This window comes from Epinephelus fuscoguttatus, linkage group LG1 (assembly GCF_011397635.1).
Source record: "Epinephelus fuscoguttatus linkage group LG1, E.fuscoguttatus.final_Chr_v1".
Taxonomy (NCBI): Eukaryota; Metazoa; Chordata; class Actinopteri; order Perciformes; family Serranidae; genus Epinephelus; species Epinephelus fuscoguttatus.
Window position 1 is genome coordinate 37,988,014 of NC_064752.1, and position 14,063 is coordinate 38,002,076.

The window sequence follows — 14,063 nt, forward strand, 5'->3', positions numbered from 1 at the left end:
CCCTTTGATTTGGCCGACTGCGTGTGCATGTAAGTGCATGTGAGTCCCTGTGTGTGTGTGTCCCACTGGTGAGCTAATTGCCGCCGCTCTGCACTGCACTCATACAGCAGTTACAGCTGATATGATTTTTATGTTTACTTGTGACATTAGACATAAGAGCTGTATATTGCCAACACAATCTCACTCCCAACTCAAATGCCGACGTTTTGGTCAGCTGGCCTACATGTTAAAATATGACACGTTACGTACCCCTCCTTCTGTGTCAGTTTTGTGAGGGTGAATTTATGCTCATTGTATGTACACTGGCTTTTTCAAAAGTAACTTAGAACATAGATAAAAAAAAAAAAAAACTTTGCTTTTAGGTTTACTTTCTTAGGTTTAGACAACTAAAGCTCATGGTTAGGTTTATAAAAAAAACTTAAAGTAAGTAGGCTACTGTTGTTACTAATATAAAATAATGTCATGACATACATCATGTGACACACGCAATGAGCCTAGCATGCTGCACATACTAGCACACGACATGGTTTAATAAATAACTCCACTGAATTTTGGTTTCACATGGGAAACAAACAGCGGTCTCCTGGTGAAAGTCAGAAGCTGTTTGACTATCCACCTCCTCTCTCAACCATCATATGCAGACTTTTCTTGTTCTCCATACTGTGGTAGTTGCCTAGAGTGTCAAAAAATGCCGCTATCCAGTGCATCTCACCACCGCTAAGAGTGCCTCTGTGCGTCAGTGTCTGATACTGAGAGCCACTGACCAAGTTTCGGTATTTGAAGAGAAGTGTGACCAGGTTAATATTGCACCTTTAAGGATAATCTTTCGGAAGTACTACTGCATGTGTGACAAAATTTATATGAACCCTGCATGAAATCTCATAAATAATCTCAAGTGATGTCACTTGAGTCAGGGTCATTTGGGATGTATGGTTCCCTGTTATTGTCAGGTGGAGACTACAAGTTTAAAAACAAACAAATAAATAAATAAATAAATCATGTGTAGAGGTAGAAAGTAGTGAGCTTACCTCTGTAGCCTGCTGCTCATTCCTGCTTGGGGCTGGGTGGCTCGAGGCTACATTAGCAGCTATACAATTATAATGCACTCAGATCTCATGGTGTCTCCTTTTTGCACTGGGAAGTGGGAATTTCGGAGTTCCCGATTGGAAATTTCAACTGGATTGCCGCCTAAAGGTGGAATTCCAACTCAGAATGTCAGAGGAACTTCACCAACCCTGTCCTCAAAATCCAAGATGGCAGCTCCGCACATTATCAGTACTGAAAGCTGTAGTAATTCACTGTTAATTAGCACTTCTGTCTGATTTGTCTCTCATTAAAACAGTCGCACACACAGTCCTGTCCAACCTCTACCTGCTGACGTGTTGCTACATTGTTTGTAGCAACATATACATATATATATATATAATATGTTTTTATTTACTGGTATTGCTGGAAATGGCTAACCTGGCTAGAACTAGCATTGCTAGCAACGTCTTGGCTTTCCAACTAGTGGTACTGGAACGCAGTGAAACTGGGTCCAATGTCATTCCCAGCTCCATCGTTTGACTGTCAGGGTAACTGGAGCACAGCATTAGGTTGCATTGTGGGTAATGTGGGAACCAGGTTTTGACAAGACTCTGACAATGCTGCAAAATACTCTGACTTGACACCAGCATTGAAGCTCCTGTTCAGGCAGCTCCAACCTTCCCTGACACAAACACATCAAATACATTAATAGGGGCGGATGATACCATAACATTTGGTTCTTATGCTGAGTCAAACCAGAGACAGAACCTCTAATGTGCTATCATGTAGGGAGAACCTTAGGTCATGATTTATGAGCTGAATGCATCAACTGTGCATTTTTATTAGAGATTTGCCAAACATTAGGAATCTCTTCTTACTGTTCTCTGTCAGTGACAGGATTAATCCCATGCATGTAAAAGCACAAGATAGTTTTCAATAATGACTAACAAATATTTGTTCTGTTATCATTTAACACACAGTCACTGCCCAGAAACATTTTCATACACAGCACAGGAACACCTACACACACTCGCACATGCTGGGCTGTTACATACTAACATAACCACCTTTTAACCATGCCATTTAATAACCACCTTAAGCTGTTTTCATTTATATTTATCCAGGTTGTTATAGCAGCTTGTATATCTGTATGCTGACCTTTTTTTAAATGAAATGAAAAATCAACTGATCATAAAAGTGACGCAAATTCAAATAAGCACATTCTTAAACAAACAAACCTTAAGCAATGACAGTACAAAGTGAGATGTGATAACAGAGAGTCAGAAACGTGCTTCACATGACCATGAATTTCAATGACCCTATTGCCAACAGTGACCAATACAGCAGGCCTTTAGTTGTAGCAGCATTAAATAGCACCATATTTCCTGTGTAGGATGCTGAGATGGCTGTAGCGCCAATTTACAAATGAGCTGCAGCCCAGCACAATAGAGTTACTGTTGGGAGTAAAAAAAAACAATCTTGGATTTTAAAAAGCTGTGAGCGATATTTATGCTTTATTTTTAGTTAAACCATTCACCCACATCTTCCTGGGCTCAGTAGGATCTCAATCTTATCTCAAATCCTTATTTTGTAAAAGTTTTCCCATGTATTTTTCTACACACCGCAGCAGTGGCACTCGTCAAAAGGGTACGTAGCCTGCCTTGGATTTGTATCTGTAGGTTATCTGAGTAATCCACAGATGGATCACATAAAGCTATCTAAGATACGGCCAAGAGTCTGGAATATTTTAAAATATGATCTTTGAATATACACTGATCAGCCAAACATTAAAACCACTGACAGGTGACGTGAACAACACTAATCATCTTGTGACAATGCCAAGTTCTGTCGGGAAATCTTGGGTTCTGACATTCGTGTGGTTGCCACCTGACACGCTACACCCAACTACACCAGTGCAGACCAGACATCCCCCATTATGGCAATGGCACTCCCCAGTAGCTGTGCCGCCCCCCCAGCAGGACAATGTGCCATGCTACACCACAAAAACTGCTCAGGAATGGTATGAGAAACGTGACAAAGAGCTCAAGGCATCAACCTTGCCTCCAAATTCCTTGGACCCCAATCTGATCAAACATCTGTGGGACATGCTGGTACCCCACCTCACAACCCACAGGACACAAATGATCTGAAGCTAGCGCCCTGGTGCCAGACACCAAGGGACACCCTCCACAGGTCCTGTGTCCACGCCTTAACGGGAATCCAGTCCAAGGAGCACCAACCGTGGATCGGGGGTACCTCTGGGGTATTAGCACATCCCTCAAATGTTCGATCAAGTTGGGATCTGGGTAATGTGGAGGTCAGGTTGACACCTTGAGCTCTTTGTCCCGTTCCTCGGGTCATGACTGAGCAGTTTTTATGGTGTGGCATGGTGCATTGTCATGCTGGGGGGGCACTGCCATGGACAAGTGTCATGGCCATGAGGGGGTACTCATGGTACTGAGAAAATATCATGGTATACAGTATTACACAGTTATTATTATCATCTGTTACCGTGACCCTCGAGGTAATGTTTGGTTGAACAAACACTCCAGGCAGCTGAAGACTTTAAGACCAAAAGAGACTGGATGTGCAGGTGATATTCTCAATTTTCAATAGGCCTACCATGGATGAGCAAATGTACACAGTATGATAACCATTGGTTTTCTTCCAGCTGGCACCAGATGTCAATATGACATCAGAAAGACGTTGGACTCTTACATCAGACAGACATTAAAGTTTAGTTGGGCTGAAAATTGGATTGACGAAATTTTAAATGTCTAACGATATAAGAATTTCACATTGTGTGTACATTAACATTATGACAATTTGAAGACATTGGGTTTTGTTCTCCATACCTCACGACTAAATTTCATTATTCTATGTCAAGATGATGTTAGCACGACATGTTTGGTAGTCATTTTTGGTTACTTTACTACACAACCTAAAACCAACAAAATATCAGTGTTGTCTGTCGTCAGTATTCTACATCAAATTTTCATTGGCTGATGATGTCTTGATATTGAATTTTGGTCAGCAGCCTAACTTCAGCCAAATGTCAATGTCTAATGACGGTGATGGCCAGCTGGGTTGCCACGGTATACGGTTCAACAGTATATAGCTGCAGCCCTACTATGAATGTAATCCTGTGACCCTGTTGCTTGTTTATCTCATTCATAGATTAATTTTCTAAACTAATTTTTCTGTTCAGGTTTGTGGGAGGCTGAAGCTCCATGCAGCAGGACACACCCAGGACAGTCCATCAAAAGGCTACACAGTTTTTCTTTTAAACACATAAGTAACCTCAGTTTTATCACTATAATAGTAATAACTGTAAAAATAGAATCATTTATAGCTGACTTTCATATTCCGTTATCTAGAGGACTGTGACTTGGAGTGTTAAGAGTTCAGCAGCACTACAGAGCAGACGCCATCTTTCATAGTTCCTCGTTTGATTGCATCAGTTAGTGATTTAATGAGGATAAAAGCTGCCATTCTGTTAGTGGTGATACTGCCAATGGACCGTGTAGGCAGACATACCGCAGTGGTGCTGAAAATCTGAAAATGCAAAACTATTGCATCATAGTTTGTGTGGAATGAAAATAATACTGTTTTGATTTGCAAAATCGATTTACCACTGCAGAAGCACGCGGCACAATTAACGTAAAATCACACAAGACAGAGGATGAATGAAAGACAGACTGCACTAGTTACAGCAAACTTCTATAAAAACTTTTTACTTCATGTCTCTCCACCACAGATGGGTCTCTATGGGATGTTATGTCATGTAGTTCAAAGCTGCCAAAATAGAATAAATCATAAATCTGTAAAACTTAAAAGGACAGGAACAGCATAAAGCTATTAATTATAGTATGAACACACTCTGGCCTGTGTGAGTGAGTTTCAGAGCTACTGGAAAAACTAAAGTAAAGCAGGCTGTGTTGAAAAAGAGGTGCAGTGATGTCACTACTGACTTCTGTACAACAAGGTGGTCTGATAATTATAAGTGACACCGCAGACACTATTTCCTATTTCCCCAGTAATTCACTGCTCACCAAACTAACTACTGTTTTCATGCTGCAGACATCAGTCCAGTATTACTGTACACAGAGACAGCTGAAAACACAACAGGCTCTGCTGGAACACGACCAAACAACACTGCACTGATGAATTAAACCATTTTGGTTATTAAAAGATTTTTCTTCCAGCACTATTACAATGTTTTTGTTTTACGGTCCATTACAGTTTAGGTTTACATAATTGCTCAAACCAAACTTCAGACTGAAGGTCATCCCCTGTTTAGTGTTTAGTGTCTATAAAGTGTTTGCTGAGTGACTTAAGGATGCTAAGATGCTCAACAGAAGGATTGAGAAGGTCCCAACACTGTGAAACTTTTGAATGGCATGTGAGATATGGGTCATTTATGACTTACAGTCAGATTTATTAAATGATTGTGTATCAAATACTTATTTCTCAAATTAAGTGGTTAGGTGGTCTCCTGGGCCAAGTTATTTAGAAGTAATCTGTTTGGACTTCAGCTATTGGATTGGATCAAATATTGAAAATGGGTTGTTCAAGAGTAAAAATCCAGGTTTTAGTTGTGATCTGGATCAAACCGTCAGTATGTGTTGTTCAAATTCTTTTACTAAGATTAGGATTGAAAAAAACAAAAACAAAATTCAGGATCATCCTGACCCCAGCAGAAGGCTGGATTCAGGGTGGATTTTAGTCACAAAATGTAATAAAACTTTTAAACTGCATATATATACAGTGGTTTGTTTCACCATTACATTGATAAAGTAGACATTAGGCTACCAATTAAGTCTTTCTGTATCTGTACAATAAAGTAAACGTTTATAAATAAAAGATTTTGTCCCTACTACTACTACTATAAATTGTTCTGCATTTTTAGATGGATACATGTTTGTTTTATACATCAAAAATGGTCATAGAAATGTCATTATAGGTACTTGAAAAGTCATGGAAAAGTTTGAAAATTTTGTCCATGAAAATGTTCAGAGAAATTGTTTCTAATAGTTACATCCCTCATGCTGTTCTCTGTCCTTTCAAATTAAAACACTGAGAGTGACCCCACATTGGCTCTTCTACCTGCTAGTCTTTTGTAGCCTACACTGTGATATGTACTCCCATTTGAGCACTGGTTATCTGGGTTTGGTAATCTTGAAAAGTCTGTACCTGTATCAGGGTGATCCAGTCCAATGTTGCTTTGAAAAACTGACACAAAAGTCAAATGGCTTAACTGATGCTGGATAGCAAAACATGGGATTTCAAAATCCAGATTATTCTGATACAGATTACATTTTTTAACAACTGGACCCAGCAACACCAATATCCAGATGGAATATGTGATAGTGTCACTCCTGTCAGATCTGACCTTTCTGACCTGCAGCAACCAAACTAATGTCCTTGTTTAGGATGAATAAAGTCATTTAATCTTATCTAATATAATCTAAACCTCTGGATCTGTGTGCATCAGTGTTTCATGTCCTGTCAAATGAGGTACATTAGATTTCTGCTCTCACCATTCAAAATAAAGACACCTGTTTGGATCACAGCTCAGGCCAACAGCTACTATATCCATCTCTTAGAACAGGTCATACTGTGGTCACATAATTTGTCATTGTTGCATCATTGGAGGGGGGGGGGGTTACAACATGATTTAATTTTGAATTCCACAGTCCATGGTCCTCCCCTCAACACAGGAGTATAGTGCCTCACTGACTCACATTTCCCTTGCTCCTCCTACGTAACGTGTGGTCCTGCTGTGCCACATTAATGTCATATGTTTTGAATAAAAAAATTCCCACCACTTTTTCAGGTAAAAGTTGGAGTGAGAATAAAACCAGTGTCTTGTCTCTCCCAGAGACTGTGTGCCTCCATCTTCACCAGATGTTTTTGGCTCCTCCCAGACAGCTTAGTAAAACATTCCAGCCCACCTCTGGGAATCTGCTGGCTCCTTCACACACACACACTCTCACTCAACTCCAGTCAAACTTTTTACAGGAGCTAAAGAGACTGAGCCGACACAAAATGAGAGGACTTGTTGTCTTGGTTACTTTGGCCTGCTTTGCCAGTGCTCAGCACCAAGCACTGATTGACTACTTGGAGCGGAGGCTGCTCGCTATTGAGGTAAGACTCACTTTACCTTCCTGCCGAGCCCTGTGCTCCAGAGTCCCTCTGAAAGGAAACTTTCAGGGACAGGGCAAAGGCAATGGAATGCAGATGTGGGCAAATCCTGGGGAAAATGCTGGAAAATGCTGCTTTCTAAAATGTGTAGGGAGTATGAACCTCAGAGACTGAGACAAAAATGTAATTTAAAAGTTGGATTGGTCAATATATGATCTCAAAAATGACACAGTGCACTCAGAAAATGCTAATTTTTAAAGTTACATAATGGAAAATGCTAAAAAAAAAAATTAGGTGAAAGCTGGTTTGTTCAGAAGAGCTGTGCTATATTAGCATCTGAAAATGACATTTCTCATGATGATGAAGTCAGTACTGATATCACCAGTAGCACATGACACATTAAATATCTTTCAGTGAATGTCCTGCCTGTGTGGAAAATGATTTTTGTGATGGATAGAAATATATCTCCAATGTATCAAATATACCTCAAGGATCCAGTAATAGCTCAACATGTGGATCGTGTTATGCAGTTATTCTACTTTAATATTGTGGTTTTCTATTAATGGAGTTACTAAAAATAAAGATGTTGATCATCCACATCACTCAGTATCTGTATCTCTCTGTAATGTGGTGTCAGATTTCTCTCATCACCTGCAGAGAAAATCTATTTTCTTGTTCCTCCTCCACATTGAGGTCAGAGGTCAGGGGCTGCAGCATAGTGCGCTGGTAGGATTTAGTGTTTTGCTAAAAGACATTTGAGAAGGGTGGAAACTTGCCACGTGTGGGTTGAACCTGGTTGTTTGAAGGATGAGTTTCCTACTTATTATGTCCCTCTGTCCCAGTCTGTTTACGGAGCCTGAAAAAAACTTAAAATTATGGCCTTCTCAGAGCTTTCTAGTAGTGTATTTATAGCAGAGGTGGGAACAGGTCATTGTTTTGCAAGTCACGAGTAAGTCTCAGGTCTTTTCAGTCCCAAGTAAAGATATGCAAGTCCTGCGTCAAGTCGCAAGTCAAAACTTTAAGTTTCAAATCCTAAACGTGCCATTTTAACAACAGAGTAATAATATATAGGGCTGGTTTACAGAAATCATGAATGCTCTTTAAAAGTGCAACTGAACTTATCTTAAAAGATAGTGCTGACATTGCACTTTCATAGCGTATAGCACTAATAACCAGTACCACAACAGAATTAATTTTGTATGTCTCTGTCCTGTTTTGTTGTAAACTCACCTCATACTGAAAAAATGTCTATAGTTCTCTGTCCTTGAGGCGAGAGTCAGTTGATGTAGCTACATGCTGCTTCAGCACAGCAGCATATGTAGCTACATCAGCTGGGAACCTTGTTTCATTTATTACTTTGCAGCTTGAGGAAAGGCATTAAGTTTTTTCAAGACAAAAGGCTCAAGTCCAGGTGGATTCACGAGTCAGTGATTTTAATGTTCAGGTCAAGCTGCAAGTCTTTTTTTTTTTTGATTTTGTCAAATCTAAAGTCACCAAATTTGTGATTAGAGTCTGACTCAAGTCCAAGTCATGTGACTCCAGTCCAGGGTCCACACCTCTGATTTACAGTTAGCATAAAACTGACATCACGTGTTGCTCATATTACTAAAGCACAGATAAGTTGAAAACAAGTGACCACTTCAGCTTGTGTAAAAATTCAGACATAACTTTGTCACCTTTTTTTAACACAGGACCGGATCTCCCTGTGGCATGAACAGACCGCCCGTTACGCCTCAGAGCTGCGGGAGCTAAAGCAACAGATGGTTTCCCAGCTGGAGAACCTGGATAAAGAGAAAGAGATACTGAGGACGAGTCTGGATGGTGTGGGGACCAGGGTGGACCGGGTTGAGCGTGAGCTAGACTACCTGGAGACTCAGAACGGAGCTCAGCCATGTGTGGACGTGGACGACAAGCTGATAGAGCAGCAAGTGACGCTGGTAGAGGAGAAGCAGAAGGCCAAGTATTCAAAACTATCAGGTGAGATGTGTTTGGACAACAAGGCGACATGTTTATCAGAATAAACACCGCATAATAGTGCAGGGGACTTAAGTTATAAACATGAGGACCTGACTTGGATTCACCCAGAAGGACTTGACTTGACCTTGTCCCAAATGACTTCAACAAATGGTTTAATATTTGGGGAAATGCGCATATTTGCTTTCTTGATGAGAGTTCAGTAAGAATACTGATGAAACTCTCGTGTGTGTGCACTGAAAAATAAGACTGGAATTAGCAGCAGGTTAGCTTAGCTTAGCATAAAAACTGGAAACAGAGGGAAATGGCTAGCCTGGCTCTGCCTGAAGGTAACAAAATGTACCTATCAACACCTTTAAAGCTCATTAATTACCTTGTTACATTGTTTAATCTGTACAAAAAACCCTGACAGGCTATGGTTTTAGGTGCTGGACTATTGTTAGCTGGCTGCAGTGACCAGGAGTCTCCACTGGGTGTTTGGCACCTTTAGCACTAAGCTAAGCGTCTCCTGCATGCCAGTGAACAGAAACTGACCTTCTTTTCTAACTCTGGACAAGAAAGCAAATAAACGTGTTTCCTTAAATTTCAAGCTTTTCCTTTAAAGACGCTCCTGATGTATTTAAATTATAATAAAATGTAAACATGATCAGTGTGTTGGCGAGGTTTCACCCATCATGTAAAGCCTGTTGCTCTCTCATTTTCAGACTGCAGCGACATGATCTCCAGCATAAAAGCCATGAAGATCCTGAAGCGAGTCGGAGGGCCAAAGGGCACGTGGACCAAAGACACCAGCAGGGGCTCTGGGAAGATCTACATTTTTAACGGGACAGATGAAGACACCATCCATGAGTTTGCAACTGTACAAGACTTCTCTCGCTCACTGGGCCTGTCTCTGTCCAAGGACCTGAAGCTGCCGTCTGCCTGGAAGGGGACCGGACATGTTGTCTTCAACAATCATGTGTATTATATAAATCAGGCTGATGAGATAATGGTGGTTAAATATGACATAAAGAACAACTCTTTGAAAGACAGCGCAGTGTTCCCAGTGCAGGACCACGTCCCAGTGTACGGCCTGACCCCTGAGACAGTGATGGACCTGGCTGTGGACGAGGAAGGCCTGTGGGCCATTTATGCCACACGGCAGAACGAGAGGTACATCTCTCTGGCGAAAATGGATGCCAACTCTCTGGACATCGAGCAAATGTGGGACACAAACTGTCCGAGGGAGAACGCGGAGGCAGCTTTTGTCATCTGTGGCACTTTGTATGTCGTGTACAACACCAAGCAGCCTGGTCGCTCACGTGTCCAGTGTGTGTTTGACGTCAATGGTATGGTGACCAATGAAGATGCACCACTAGTTTACTTTCCAAAGCGTTACGGAGCCCACTCCAGTCTGAAATACAACCCACACGAGCAGCTGTTGTACGCCTGGGATGATGGCTACCAGATTCTGTACAAGCTTATCATGAAAAAGAAACTAGAAATTTGAGTTACATAATACACCACAACATCCTCCCAAAACTCCCACAAACAAACCCAAACCCCATTAAAGTACCAAACCAGTGCTTTAGCTCCTTAACCGCAAATCATGTGCACTGCTGACCATTTTAATGCATAATGTAGAATACAGATTAATGTGCCACTGGGGTCCATACAGTGTAAAAATAAATCTTGAAACTTTAACCGTGTAATCCAGAGACCATCAAGTAATACCTGTTTTTTCAGTTTCATTATTGCGGTGTGGTACATGAAAGTTTAAGTCCAGACTGTTTGAAGTCTCAATAATTACAGAACATTTTTTAAACATTTGTGCACTGTGACAACTCAAGCAAGTTTCAAGAGTTTGCAACCCATTTAAAATGAAAAAAAGAATATTTAAGTAATTATAATGAGAAACTTTCATAAAACAATGACTTAGTATTTCAGATACTTTGTCAGATTCTTAGTATATCAGATACTGACTCATTACTTTAAGATAGAGGCATTATTTTATGATACTGAGTCATTATTTTATGATAACAATTCATTATTTTGGAATACAGAGTGATTATTTTCATATCATTTCTAATTAGAATCAGTTATTATAATCATTTTCTTTTATCACACTGGCAGAAATGGGTTCTATTATCGCATGTAAATGAATGGAAAGGGTTGGAGGGAAGGAAAAGTAAGTTCAAAAGTCTCCAGCACTCCAACATGGTGTGCAAAATGGTCAGCAGTGATGTGATTTGTAATCAGTCAGCTAAACATGCAATATCACCAGTGTGGGCTTTGAGTCTGAATCACATAAAGCCTTAAAAAGTTCATTGATGCTGGATTGCTGAGCTGCATCTGTAAACTCACACTTTTAGATGTTAACATTGGACATATATTTCCACATTTAAAAAGGTATCATGTGACTTCTTTATCTGAGGCACATTTTGTCATCACTGCCAAACAGTTATTTCTAATCAAACTGCACTGCCTTTCCATTTTATCAGTTATATCTGTGCCTACTGGTGCATCAACTCAATGCACTTACCTGTGATCTTTTGTGTTAAATCAGCCAAGCACTTATCTTTTTTTGTCAATATACAGGACGCAGGACACATCATACTTTATTGGACCACTCACTTAAACCTCAATACCTGTGCGTCTACTTAACCTGTCATTTTGCTGTCTGAATAAATGTTAATAACATATATCCTGTAGCAGTGCTGAGTGCATAGAAACACTCTTGTTTGTTGGTCAGGTGAATTCAACCTGAGTTTCTAGTCAAATGTACCCTCCTGCGATTGCTCACTCATAACAGTATGTGTGGCATCTATTTAACTTTTATCACTTTACATAAAAGACAATGCATAGTTCTTAAGATAGCATTAAAAAAATAAACATTTCTTCAGTTATGCCTCAAAGTTCATTCAGCAGCTTTATTAACTCGTCAGTCTTTTAACATTTCTAGTACACATTGTTTTAATTTACCAGCTGTCATAATCAAAATATTTATGGGGTTGTCTCACATAAGTCATTTCACACAAGTCGAGCACATATGGATTTTGTGCTATTAACATTTTACTAAATGAAATTAATAAAATTAACATAGAGCACCACTATTTGAATAACGCCTCTCATGCAATGCAATTGTTTATTAATTTATATCTGAATATAACATATCTATTTTTTACTGCTCATTTTCTACTATCTTTGCAGAAATGGCCTCTAATTCTTGTTCATTATGGAAATAAAATGGCAAACTACACCCGTTAACACTAGGGCTCTGTCTCCTACTATGTACAGGATATGCAGATATGAGCATAATAAAGCCACTATGTGTAAGATTTAAACATTTTAGACTTTGGCACTCCCAAGTGGTACAGTAGCATCAAAAAGACACTGTGGCAGACAGCAATGCATTACTTTCCCTGTGATTCAGATTATCTGTGCTATCTTTTTGTCTCTGTTCATCTTTTCTTGATTTCAACCTTCTTGCATTGACCGACGTGACGTCTAAATATGGCGCGACTAATAAAGACTTATTTAGTTGGAAGTCTGTTGGTTGATTGGTATTTCATTGGAGTGTTTTTTAACTTTTAAAACACTAATTTTATTTATTTAATTTTTTACCTAATTTTACCTTATAGCTCAAGTTAATCATCTAATTTTACATACTTGAACCTTTTTTTGTCTTGAAAACTTAACATCTCTTTTGCTGTACTTTTCCTGTGCTTTCTGTAGTTTCAACTCAAACTGTCATGCACTTCTTCACATAATGTGACTTAAAATTAAGATATAAATTTGAATTTGAATTTGAAGTCGACATCACTGCCATTTCATTACATAAAAACATACATGGGTCTTCTCTGCTGGAGAAAATTACACCATGTACTGTAAAAACTACTTAGGTGAACAAAACCAGTGTGATGAGATGCCAACAGTAGAAATGGACCTGTGCATTTGTCCAGCCCAAGATTAATGATGTGTGACAGTAATTTGATTTAATAATGCGAGACAGCATTTGACTCTGGTATTTCAGTTTCACAACTATCAGGCATTAATTGCGTCACTTGGCTCCAGAACTGAAGAAAATATTTTTGCCTCAAATGAACCACCTGAAGTGCAAGCTTAAAGGGACAGTACACCCCCTTCCCCAAAATGATCATTTGTATATCATTTACTTTATTTACTGTTACTTTGAACTTTGCGAACAAAACTGATTTTTTTTTTTCACATGCCTCCACAGTGAACAAAGAATCCAAAAACAGAAAGTTCATGATGAATTTAAGTCACACAGGTCCATGCTTAACAACAGTAAAACTATATAAAAACATCCATTTACAAACTCTCACACAACTCATGCAATGTTATCCAAGTCTCATTTATCCAGTCACATGCTCAGTGCTTCCCAAACAGACAGGGAACTGAACTGAAAGTGAAACTTACCTATGCTCTCTTCAAAGCCAGACTCCATTAACAAAAACTGTAATTTTACCTCGCTGAACACAGGAGCTGCTGGTCTACCTCTGCTTCTCTCCGTTAGTTTGTGTTATGTGATTTTGCTGAATTCAAATTGACACTTTTTCCAAAGTCACACAATGACAAAAACAAACAGATCAAGGCAGCAATAGACCAGCAGCTCCCATGTTCAGCAAGGTAAAACTACTGTTTTTGTCAATGGAGTCTGGCTTTGAAGAGAGCAAAAGTACATTTCACTTTTAGTTTAGTTCCCCATCAGAAAGGGCGGTGTGTTTGGGAAATACTGAGCATACGACTATAAATAGTACTTGTAGTTCACGAGTTGTGGCAGACTTTGTAAACAGATGTTTTGATATAGTTTTGGTGTTGTTAAATGTGGACCCCACTGACTTCTCCATTTTTGGATTCTTCGTTCACCAGAGGCATGCCAGAGAAACGATTTCTTCATGAATTCAACATAACCCCGA

General features: G+C 39.6%; 1 protein-coding gene across 1 annotated transcript; it reads left to right on the plus strand.

Annotated features, from left to right (window-relative positions):
* Positions 1–6,990: 6,990 nt before the first annotated feature.
* On the plus strand, positions 6,991–12,903 carry olfml3b (olfactomedin-like 3b). The gene is made up of 3 exons (XM_049587110.1): positions 6,991–7,173; positions 8,862–9,147; positions 9,849–12,903. Exons 1-3 carry the CDS (start codon positions 7,075–7,077, stop codon positions 10,631–10,633), a joined length of 1,170 nt encoding a protein of 389 aa, XP_049443067.1. The 5' UTR covers positions 6,991–7,074; the 3' UTR covers positions 10,634–12,903.
* Positions 12,904–14,063: the final 1,160 nt, after the last annotated feature.